Genomic DNA, 12,940 nt, shown 5'->3' on the forward strand with positions numbered 1-12,940 from the left:
TATAGGGTTATACACAGTAACCGAATCTCCAACGATCCACTTTGAGCTAGAACTTGGTGACGGTGAGCAGAAAAAAACTCCCTCTGAACCTGAAGACACCACATTAGTGCAGCATTTCAGCGTCTTTCAGCTGAATGTTTTGGTTTTCAGCTCCATTCAGTTCATTTCCTTATTTGGCTCATAGCCAGTCTCATCAGCATCAGCTAGATGCCAGCTGCTTTTTTGGTCTTTCCAAGTATGTGTTACCCACCCAGCAATGAAGAGAAGTTACTGCATTTCCCCCAATTTTCTTTATTAAGAGGGCATTTCTGTAAGATTCTTACAATTCAACTCAATTGTATTCATATAGCGCCACAGTAGTTTCTTCAAGTTTCTACAATAACACAGAGAAAGCCCCAACAACCAGACAACTAATTATGAGTAAGTACTCGGCAACAGCAGGAAGGAAAAACTTCCTTTTCACAGGAAAGAACCTTCAGCAGAACTTGGCTGAGGAAGAGGAAGCCATCTGTTGTGACATGTTGGGGTGTTTCACACAGTAAAAGATTCAAACTTACAAACCAAAAAAAACCCAAGTAGCATTTTAGATTTTAGTATCAGTGAAGCAATAACTAGTAAAGTCTGATGACTGTATACATGCACACCCACTACTTACTAAAGCTTTGACGTTTTCTTACACCTTATGATGAATGTGATGACAGAATTAAACTCGAGTAAGTTATCAACATCTTTTCCTGTCATCCTGTAGTTAGTAACATCCTGCTGATAGGAGTAAACTATTACTAACGTGTCCTTATTTGTCTCTAAGTCTGCAGTTTTCACATGATTCACACACACACACACATGGGCAGGTACTCTCTTGTTGAGTCTATTGTCTTGTCTCTGCAATCTTCATTTATTCTCCCCTGCACTTCCTCTCTCTCTATTGGTTCGACTTCCGTCCTGCGCCCCCTCCCCCACTTTTTTTAAACATTCTGACTCACGTATATTCTTGTAATCAATGCCTTTGTAGAAAAAAACAACCCTTTCCTGGCTTTATCAATCTATCACCTCCTTACAGTAGAAAGCAGCAAACTGTGCTGATGATGATTACAAAAAAGCAGGTCAAAACTAATTGCTCTTCCTTTTCTTTTGAACCGCTGACCTTCCACTGGCTTTGTTTATCTTTGATTTGAGAGATTTTCTTCTGGTCTGATTCAATTTGGAGCATTGTCGAGTCATTTAAGGAAATCTTTAGTGTTTTTGTCAGGCCGCACACTCCACTATCCCAGCAAAAGATCTGTTTCAGTCTGTTACTTTTTGTTTAAACCAATAAATCAGTCAGGTACAAGAAATGTAGATCAAGTGTATGTTTCTGCGAGCAGTTTGGTGAGAGCAGAGTAACATGCTGACATGTACAGCTTGAGTGGATAGTGCGCTCTAGTTAATCAGTTTCCGTAGTCAGTTACTGGACATCTGTGAGTCCGCATCCACTTCTTTCTGGTTTTTCATCTCTCTCTCTCCACACACACACACACACACACACACACACATGCACCCCTACTGGGGCATTGGCAAAAGTCCCAGAACTTCCCATCCAATGCCCAACAGCACAGGTTTCTAAAGCACACACAAAGACACACAAATGTACGGCACAGCACAAAATAAAAGCAGAGACATATGACATTTAAGTCTTTGGTGATTTTTAAATATATATATATGTAGAAGCAGTAACCTCCTCTTTGTCTACAGTGGTTTCTCTTAATGAAGACCTAGACTTTGTTGCATGCATCAAAACAAGACAACAAAACATCAAAGGAAATCTTTACAGCTTCAATCGAGGACCATGCGCTTAGTCATGTCCACCATTCATGTATATGTGGGTGGAGTATGAATGGACTCCTATACATATTATTGGTATATCTGGTAAATGCATTGTCTCCTCTTTTCATTAGATTTTTTAACAGTTGCAAAGGTTGGGATTCGTCATAGCTTATTGCTAATACCTTCTAGTCCACTGTGTTTAAGTTTATCCAACAATCTTTGTAAAATAGTTAAATAAACAGAAAAATGGAAACCTAACATTTAATTTTTTAAGAGATTTGGATATGAAACTAAGCCAGATATTCTCATTTACATAGTAACTCAATAAATATTAGAAATGATTAGTGTAGTTCATGGACATTCAAATGGTTCATTAGATTTTATCTGGGTACTACTGAGCTGAGTTCCTGCAGGAAGTAGAAGTTTCAGTGCTGGATGTGTTTTCCAGTCTGTTCTTGGGGTTCAAACAGCAACAAGGGAAGTCAAAGCCACATTTTGGAATAGCAAGATTTAAGACAGTGCTACAATTTTGCATTACCACCAGTTTGGCTGAACTAGACAAAAATAACACACAAGCAGCACACATGCACTGTTCTCACCTCTGTCTTTCCCTTTCCCTCACATGACTTCCTCTTGTTGTCTGAGACATCCCAAATGATCTGCAGGAAGAAAGAAGATACACAGACATAGTAAGTCTGTTGATTTTCGTGTATAGAAAGATATTACCGTAATATGTGCTTTGACAGAGAGCGCAAAAATACAGGGCATATCAAAAAGAATCATTTGATTCCAAAGTGCTTTAAATCCACAGCCGTACACCGCTGTGGATGCATCAAAACACGCACTGTTAGAAAGAGTTTCACATGTTTGCTGGTAGGTAGCATAACAACAGTAACTGCAGTGACTCCAGACAAGCTCACACGAGTATGGGACAAATTTGACTATCATATGGACATATGCGACAGGGACACATATAGCCTTTTGAAATCGGATGATTCTTTTTGATACGCCCTGTATTCAGTGGTTTAATGCTGCTGCCTGGTTACTCACACACTGGCACTACGCCTACCTTTAATGGTTTTTTTTCATTGAGCTTCTTGGTGTCTACAGCCAGTATGGCATCCCTGGCACCCAGGAACAGCATGCCCGATGAGCGGTCCAGCAAGAAGGTGCTGAAGTTTGCCACATCCCCGAACGTCTCTGAACCCAGGATGGTGTCTGTCAGACAGAGGGGGTGAGAGAGGGTGATATATGTCAATAACAGGATCTGAATGAATTTGGAAAGACACACTCAGAAAACCGGGCTTGGAAAAAAAAATACATCTGTTCGCTGCCTCCCTGACCCATGTAACTGTGGAAACAAATGGTTGACAGGATGAGATTAAGCAAACACCATATTCCCAGCAAGAAGTTCTAAAGAGATAAAGGGATGGAGGGATGAGAATAGGAGGGGAGAGATGTGTCCTCTTACACAATCAGAGCAGCAGATTAATTCCTAATCTCTCTGAGACTTTTTCATCGTTCATTTCACTCGATGTTTACCGCCATTTTTCTGCCCTTGTCTCTCTGCAGTGATATACTGTTTACAGCAAAGGCATCTTCCAACTCTTCCATCCTTCCTTGCAGCTCTCTGGAAACAACCTTCTGTTTGCCTCCTTTTTAAACACTGTCCTCGTTCAAACGCAAATCCACTGCAGAGGAGGAAATACAACAAACTAAATTATGCATAATCATAATGTATAATACATAACTGATTCATCTTCTACATAATACATGGTGTGTAATATCAGCCATAATTCTCTCCTTAATCTAAAAACTATCAAATGAATCAAATCCCCAAAGCTTTTAAATTGTGTTCCAGCTCTTGCTTGCTCTCTCACTCAGTCCCTCTCCCTCCCACTCTTTCAGCTTTAGGACAAAGTGTGTGTGTGTGTGTGTGTGTGTGTGTGTGTGTGTGTGTGTGTGTGTGTGTGTGTGTGTGTGTGTGTGTGTGTGTGTACTGATGTCCCAGCTGCTGAGAGGAAAGAGCACAGCTGTGTGCTGAACTTCTTTTGAGTACTGGTGAGAGATTGTGTGTGTTTGTGTGATTTAGCAGTTTTTTTTTTTAAGTCCTCCAATGCCACCCTTTTTTAGCCTGACGAAGAAAGCCAGACACGGCTTTGCCTCCAAAGAAGGCGGGGCCAGCGATTGGTTTCGACGTCCCAATCAAAGACACAGGAACACAAAAGCACGACTCAAATAAAGAAGCGCCATTGTGCCACAGATGACAAATCAGATGACAGATAAATGCTAATGAGTGTAGCATGTGGTGTTAATTTAACCTCAAACAAACTAACGAGAGCAAAACAGATAATGTGCATTACTCACTGCACTTGCACAATTAAACAATTAATGAATCATGACTAATGAGAACAACAGAGCCAACTCCCATGTTTGTTCACAGGGCAGATGTAGCTTTTATGAGAAACTGTATTTATCACCTATATACACACATTTACTGTCAAACTCAACACGCAGCACCTAAAATCTAGAGAAAAGGTGTCCAACATAAGGCCTGGGGGCCATAATTGGGCCGGGAAAGACATGTTAGAATGCTTTGGAAAAACGTGAAAGAGTGCATGAGTTTTTGAACAGTTTACTGTGTTTTCATAGCTTTTTCTATTGAGAAAGACCTCCCACATTGCCATTAATACTACAACAAATAGTAAGTAATAGATAAACGACAGAAAAGTTCCTGTTTTTCCACAATTTACTTTAGAAATTTCTGTTTTGTAACAATGGGTATATGGGTGAAACAAAAAAGAGCATTATTATGAATACAGGATAGTCTGGGCAATGAGTTACCAGAACGTCATCATGTACAAAATTAGATGTTTTGTTGAATTTGTACTTCTTTTTCCTCAATCCATTAGAGAATGCTCTACATTCAATTTGTTTAAGGCAAAGGTTAAAAACTGGTTATGGACAAATCAAGTGTGTGATCATGTATAAGTTGTATAGTTTTAATGTTTTATTTGGGAACAGAATGGTGTGTATGTGTGAGTTTGGTGATGGAGTTTTTATTATGAATGAATTATGAATTTTTATGAATTATTATGTCTATTTTTTATGTTTAAGGACAACAGATGGAAATTAGCCCTTGGCTATAATCTGGCATATTTACATTCATGTAATTTTTTTACATTTATGTTCATTAACATGCACTGTCCTAAATAAATAAATTAAATTAAATTAAATTAAATTAAATTAAATTAAATTAAATTAAATTAAATTAAATTAAATTATATTAAATTAAATTTTTCTTATATTAAGAGTTAAACTTAAATGACCATCATTAAAACCAGTATGTCTGTGAGCAGCACTGAAAAGTTTGTCTTCAAATGTTGAATCTCCAGCTAAGCACACATCTATTTCTTTAAAAATCATGTGAAACGCTTGAATATTCAGTGGTCTTAGGCTTAGAAAGATGATTGGAAAGCCTCTGGACTGCCCAGTCCACATCTTGAAGTTTCCTTGTGAACGGCACTGAACACAACACCTATAGCCTTTCTGTAAATATACTGAATCAGTGAGTTAAATGTGGTTGACAGTACAATAATACAATACCTGATGCTTGAACCCTGACTGCACTAAAACATAGTGTAGCAGCGGCCCATCACAGAAAAGTCAGCTAACTGACTCAGTAAAGCCTGCTACAATCTGTCTGAAATCCCTCACAGTTTACTATGTTTACATCTTTTGCCATTTATGTTTATGCTGCCTGTTAATTGCCTGCAATTTTATACAATTTATGCACTTCACAAATCCTCAAAAGCTCCCACAATGGAAGTAAAGAAAGCAGCATTTATGGAACGTATAGTATAGATAGTGAATATTGCAACTCTATGATATTAAAGTTCCAGCGAATTACGATGGTTTACAGTAGCATCTGAATTCCAATTTAAAAGCTTTCTTCAGAGCAACTTCTGTAGTTTTAGATATTGACATACATGTGTATGTATGTCAATATCTAAAGTTAACTAACTTTACCTGGTTTATAAATAACTGTGTACACCGCAGACCAGATAAGACTGAAAGCAGCATCACTTCTGATAATGAAACCAAACAAGAGAGCCTGTGGCTGCGTCTGCATGCATGTTTCACAGAAATACTGTGTTACTTCCCCTTCGGTGAAAAGCCATCTCACCATCAAAATGGTCACGAACATGTTATGCTTCAAATCTACCAACGCTGCCATAAGAGAACAAGCAGCATTCCTTTGTGCATTTCTTACTTAGAAATTAGAACGATAGAGAGGAGAGAATAATAGCACACACCCTCTATTATTATGCAGGGAGGGCAGGTGACACTGGCAGACGTTAAGATGGGATGGTATAGAAAAATAAAGAACAGGCAATGCAAACAATCTTAAGTACACAAAGATTTGTTTGTTTTCTATTTAGAGGTAATTTCAAATTGGTGATATACTCCACATATTACGTAGAAGAAAGCATCCCTGGAGGAAAATCCTACGGGGATCACAAATGGAGTTTGAAGGAACACGACGGCCAATTTGGCAGCTGTCGACTAAATGATTAAAACGAGAACAATCATTTTCTTTCTTGTTATAGTGGGTGGGACTACGTCAAGTCACTTTTATAAATGGCGCTCGGCGTTGACACGGTTTTCCACTTAGAGCTCATCTGGGTGTCCGCCTGTGTGGCATGGAAAAAAAGAAAAAAGAAAAAAAAAGACCCCAACATGCTGACATCTGCTTGTAACTGAATCACAGACATTTTCACGTCCCCCCGCCTTGAATCCAGACTCCCTCATCCAGTCAGTCTGTGTCTGTTTCCTGTAACATTTCACATGAATGTCATTTCTCATTCACTAAGAAGCCATCTGTTCGGCTAAAAAAGCCTCCAGGCAGTCAACAAGCAAGAGCGGCACTGATTTGCTAGTGGAGGGTTAGCACTTCCTGAAAAGCAGCCAATATTAAGAAGGAGAGTGAGATCAATATAATAAAAGGAGACACACACACAAGCACACATGTGTGTTTATGTGTGAAGTGTTGCCCTTGATTAAAAGTTTTTTCTTTTGGAGTGTGGCATCCTTCTTTTTGCTTTTACACCCCGAGCTACTGAAATAAACAGCTCCCCTCCTCAATCTGTCAGTCAAAGCTGGCTTCAAATGAAAGACGAGACAGGAGGCCATAAAACATTAGAGACCTCTCCGTCTCGTTTTCACTTTGTCTCCTTTTTTATATTTGTCACTTCTCTTTATCTGCTCTGTCATCATCCACGTTTTTGTCACCCTGCAGCTTCACAGCACCAAAAGACCCCAATTCTTTAAACTCCCTGCACTGCCTACTTGCTCTTGCTCGACTGACACACACACACACACAGAGACCCACACAGAGCGAAGCAGACATGAGTGTTTGTGACAGAGGCTGAAGGCAAAGTCTGGAGAAATGTCCTTGTGAACTGGGAGTCTCATGCACGCGGGTCCACCACCTGCTGTGCACCCTAATGTAGGGAGATGATTCCTAGAGCTACGCCATCTGCCCTTCTCACACACAGACCCACACACACACCTCCAAACCAATCCATCCAGAAACACACAGCAGAAGAGGCGCAAAGAAATCATGTGCAGTTTCTTCTTTTTCATCCCATATTTGTCTTTTATCTTCACGATGACATTGCCATTTTTTTTCAAGGGTTTTATGAATACATTTGGTTTGACGTGTGTCATGGAGGGGAAAAGAGGATGCTGCACAGGTTAGGGTAAATGCCTCCTCTTTGACGGCAGGAGCCTGCAGCGCACAACCTACCGCATCCCACTTCCTGTGTGTCTTTGCAAAAGGACACATGTTGCAACAAACAACAGGAGGTCAGGATTTTGTGTGTGTAATCTTTCAAATCCATGTGTTGTGCTGTAGAATAAAGTAGATTAGCACACTAAAGGGTTATTAGAATGAGGCCTGTGTTTAACCACTGTACAGCTTCTTCACAGCATGAGCACATTGTTAAATTAATGCATTTTCAAGCAAATTCTCTTTTGTTTTTTTTTAGCTCTGTTTTGCCCATCGTGACCTCCTGAGGAACACATCTGGCCTTTTAACTACTGTCTGGTGCTGAGCAGGTACTCTGCCAGAACTGCCTGGGCTTCAAATAGCATGAAACTGCTGTGCGATCGAAATAAATGACAAAGTTACAAGTTGGTTGTAAAACACAAAAAGGACCAAAAGAGTGTAAAATAATCCTGTATTCTCAGTAATAGAGGTACAGTAACAAAATAAATAAGTAAATAAATTTCTGCTAACTTGGATGAATTTACCACCAGCAGTAAAAGATTAACAGCTTCTGGCAACAAAAAGACAAGCAAATTGGGTAAAATATAGATTTTACTGTTAGATTTTAAGATTTTATTGTTTTCTTTTAGTTAAGTGAAAAGCAGCTAAAGCGTTCTGACATTCTGTTTGATTTGTGTCCGCCCTGTACATCTGCAGCAGCACAGCGGTGCAGAGGTCAGCATCGTTGCCTCACAGCGAGAAGGTTTCCGGTTCAAAGCCGTCTTTATTCTCCGTGTACCTGGTGGCCGCAGGTGGAGCTGTCAGACAGATAAAGCTTTGAGTCGTCTAAGACTAGAAAAGAGCCACACAAAGGTGATTTGTTTTCCAAGTGTGTGGGTGAATAATCACTTACTGGGTGTGTTGCAACTAATTTTCCACCTTTTTTAAAAAACAAGATCGATGTCTGGACCATTACATTAGGATACATAACTGTTCAAGAATAGTTTAATTAAGGTTTCAAACCACAAAAGTGCAAATAAGTACCCTTTGTCAAGGGCACAAAGGCAGGACTGAGTGAGTGAGGCTCACTGAGGTAATTTATTTCTTAACAGTGCGCGGGGACCTGCTGATTATATCGTGATAATCATTTTTCTTTCCCCACCACAAGCGCAGTCACACACAGAGATCTGATTATTTCTTAGAACAAAGGCCTCTATTCTCCTGTGTTGATAAATACATGTAAATAAATATAAAAGTCGTAACTACTAAGGCTCATTTTTAAATGCTGAGATAAGTCATATGTTACTGAAACCACACAGAAGATGCAGGTTTCGTCGAGGAATCGGGAAATGCACGTTAAAAAAAAAGATTCATATGATGCATCTAGAAAACCTGGTGACCTTAAACATGCTGGCAAAAAAATCACACCCTGACTTAAAAGCGACTGGTGTGAGTATAAATGAATAAGTAGTCCTAAAATACAAAATTCTCTCCCCTGCCATGAATCATTCATTCATTATACATTAAACATGACAGAGAGACAGCCAGGGAGGGAGGCCAACAGAGTGTGTGTGTGTGTGTGTGTGTGTGTGTGTGTGTGTGTGTGTGTGTGTGTGTGTGTGTGTGTGTGTGTGTGTGTGTGTGTGTGTGTGTGTGTGTATGATGGGGGTATCCATTAAGAGTTTAATAAACTGGCTTTTGCTCTGGGGGACCAACCTTGACTGCAGGGCATTGTGGGACTGGACCAACCAGGAAGTGATAAATTATACACCTCCCTTGTTCAACTGTCAATCAAAACTGACGGGATGGAGAGAAGAGATGCAGAGAGGCGTACACACACACACAGGCTCCTGCCCCCACAGTCTCTCAACACACACACACACATGGAGTCGGCCCCTACGGTGAGACAGGACACAGCTGCACGAACAACACAATCCCACACTCTGCAGAAACACACATTTATAGCACTATCATCCACTCAATGCCATTTTCCAATTTTCCAGCTGCTGTTTCCTCTGAATTGTTCTGCAGCAGTTGGGGGCAGACGCACTTCAAAGGTTAAAAAGGACAGACCAGATTTTGGCAGATTGTCCCATTGGGCAGCGCGCGCATTAGCCGGCTCCCCTGCTCCTTGCTAGCACTTCAGCGTGCATTATGTTGAATGATAGCAGGCAGCCAGTGTCATCCAAAAGCAGACAACCATCATGTCTGTTACACCTAGCCATAAATCCTAACTGTTTGAGTGATAGAAATAATATGGTTAAGCTCAGTGTTGCCAGGTTTGATGCAGTACAAGCAGGTCAAGCAGGTCGAGCTGATGAGCTTTTCACCAGCGCAGACCTAAACAACTGTTTTACAAATCTCTCTGCTTGCTTCTGTCAAAGAAATCACAAGAGAGGAATCCTGAATAGAAATCCATGGTGGGATGTTGTAACTCAGAAGACCCGACCCCCATACAAGGTCATCGTCTACACTGTAAGAGGTAAATCCATAAACATCAACCCAGTCATGTTGTTGGACTGGGTTGCACTGTTTGCATGTCCCTGATGCAGACGTGCAGATTTTGTGAAGACAATCTGGATAGTAGATGTTAGGATTGAGACGATAGAGGATGATGTCGGGGATTAACCCCAGTCAAAGTGATAAGTGACAGTTCTCCAGCTGAGGCCATTTTTAGCTCATTTGATGCTTTTTATTAATAGAAATATTATTAAGCTTATATTATGAATCTGATGTCCATGTATAACCAACACTGCATTCATGGCCGGACTTCTGCACACTTTAAATTAATGTGAAAATGTGTGCGGGGAACTGGCATCATTGTTAGATGTAGAGAAAACAGGAATCGATTTCTGACTAGAGGATTTATTTTTCACATCAGAGGTCTAAGGTGAATCAGCGAAGAGTGCAAGTGTTATGAATTAACACAACTAATTAATCAACTAATTACCAAAGATCGAAGGCTTCACTGTTGAATGCAAATGTTTTTTAATGCCGAAAATGAAAAATAAACTCCCCGTTGCTGTGTTTCACTGTCATCCATCTATTTTTTTTCCTGTGTTTAGGCCACACGTTGTGCATTATGGAGGTCAGCGGGTAAAGCTCTCCACTAGCCTCCTCTGCTGACCCGCCTGCGCCAGGGGATCAGGGATCCCACAGCGGGGATGATGGAACAATTGGACTATGAAGCAAATCGCCCAATCCTAGCAGAACTAAAACCTTTGGGGGAAAAAAGCTTTTAAAAGCTTCATTTGTGGCACAATGGGTTCTCAAGCAGCTTCTATCAGATTCGGCTGTTGAGTAGTTTGTGTTTTTGGGTAACCACTGAAAATGTAGTTATGAATCTGTTATTCTTCTAGTTGTTACTGTAGCATGAAATCACTTTGCTGATATAAAATACAGGCTAAATAATTCCACTTTGAGGTATTTTACAATAAGAAGCATCTACTTCCACTGTGCATGTGTGTGTGTGATGTTTGGTTAACCCCTTGTTATTGTTCCTCAGCAGCTCATTGTCCTTGTTTTGACTGATGACAGCAGTCGGCTATTCAGCCATATCCTGTTTCAAAGAGCCGCGCGTTAAAGTGATGGAGAGGGAGGCGGACAGCTCAACACAGAGTGCTTCAGAATTTAAAATGAAAACGTAAACGTAAAGAGGAAAAGGTTGGCCTGCATCTTCGAGACCCCACGTTCCTCTCTGATGATGAGACACCACAGTCGAATTTGTTGGAAATGTGTGACAGAGATCAAAAAGCTTTGAGTCAAACACAGACAGACAATCCTCCTCTTGTACTCCTCCGTATTCGCTGTGAATTTCTGCCTTGTTTCAGACGTTAAATGGTCGCACAAGGGCACGAAGTCAGTGTGCCCAAAATATCCAGAGAAAGACAGATCATCATTTAGCTCTTGTAAGCAGCAGTCACTACATACCGATTCAGCCCAGAGCTAAAAAGGCTAAAACCTAACAAGTGTGCGACATGTTTTATGTATGGACGCAATTGTTAATTTGACTGAAAAGTTAATTTCAGTGAAGTGCTTGCAGCTGCGGTTTGGTACTTTTACACGTGATCAGGCAAAATCCAAAGAGACAAGCTTACCACGCACATTAGATCAAGGCCTTACCATCTGTAAGAGAAACGCCAATCTATTTCACACAGGTGGCTCAATGTGACAGTCAAGTTTGAGTCTATATAGTAAAACACACCGATTATTTAACAGATAAACTAATATAAAGAGCGACAATTGCTCACACACGCTGCAGAGGTCTTTTTCTAGCAGCCTGTTTTCCTTTGAGTTAGACATAATAGAGACGTAGCAGTGGGCTGCGTGCGCGTCTGTGAATTTCATCAAGTCAAATGTAATAGCTCGTAAGACATTTAATAGCTGCTATAATAAAATAAAAAGACCAATTTTGCCCCCGAAATGAAAGAACTAAATGAAAAACGCAGTTCCGATCAGAGCGAAGTGTCGGGGTTTGCGTGACTGAGCTGAATTAATAAAGCGCATACTGAAAAACCCACAAAATCTTGGGACCTTTAACGGTGACACGGCGTGTGTAACCGCTTTAGGAGCGGCTGCAAACATTTTACTCCTACTTGAGGTCACGCTGTGTTCTTTTTTTAAAATTGTGTGCGAGTTTATCAACCTGCATACTACAGAAAAGTGCCTGCACTCCCCAACTGCAACGATGTAGGTAACTCATTCTGGTGAATATCAACCGAAGCTGTTTAGGCTTATCCTCTTAGTTACAAATAAGAAAATTAGAAATATAATTGTAATTACACAGTTAAGGGTTATTGCAATAATCTAACCTGAAGCTATAAATGTTAATAAACAGCAGGGAGGCTCACAGGATTCAAGCCCTTCCATGTTATAGTGTCAGGACTTATCTACTAAGGATTAATAAACGATTCACTAAAGATTCCTTCCAGACATTATTTAACAATTCAGTCAAAAAAATCAAAATATCAATGTGCCTACTTTGTAGTTCATTTAGTTCATGTAGTTCCATTATCTGGCCTCAGCTCATAAGTGAAGACATCAAAAAATGTTAAATGACCCAGACGCACAGCATCGGCCTCACCTTTCAGGTTCTCACTTAAACTCACTAAAACTCCCAGGTCCACGTCAAGCAAAGGTAGAAAAGGCTGGGAAACGAGAAATGAGGAAGCACTGAGGACATGCAGTATGAAGGAATGACAAGAGCAGAAAATTAGTGAAAGACAAAGGGAGGAGGAGGAGTACGGGTGAAGGTGAAGCAGAGGAGGTCCAAGGTGACAGTGACTGATCATCCACTTCATCACTTAATGCTCTGCTCCTCTTCTGCTTCTTTGGGGATTTTTTTATTGTTCCACTGTTCCTCTTGGG

At 40.4% G+C, this 12,940-nt stretch overlaps 1 protein-coding gene across 2 annotated transcripts in view; it reads right to left on the reverse strand.

Annotated features, from left to right (window-relative positions):
- Nucleotides 1–12,940, reverse strand: part of sema4f (sema domain, immunoglobulin domain (Ig), transmembrane domain (TM) and short cytoplasmic domain, (semaphorin) 4F) — a 57,027-nt gene that overhangs the window by 8,186 nt on the left and 35,901 nt on the right. For both annotated transcript variants that reach the window (XM_031736797.2, XM_039609715.1), the window contains exons 3-4: nucleotides 2,873–3,021; nucleotides 2,403–2,462 (exon numbers count right to left, since the gene is read on the reverse strand). In XM_031736797.2, the coding sequence (XP_031592657.2) occupies nucleotides 2,403–2,462; nucleotides 2,873–3,021 (209 nt within the window). The remainder of the gene's footprint in view (nucleotides 1–2,402; nucleotides 2,463–2,872; nucleotides 3,022–12,940) is intronic.

Source organism: Oreochromis aureus, linkage group 3 (assembly GCF_013358895.1).
Source record: "Oreochromis aureus strain Israel breed Guangdong linkage group 3, ZZ_aureus, whole genome shotgun sequence".
In the NCBI taxonomy this organism is placed as follows: Eukaryota; Metazoa; Chordata; class Actinopteri; order Cichliformes; family Cichlidae; genus Oreochromis; species Oreochromis aureus.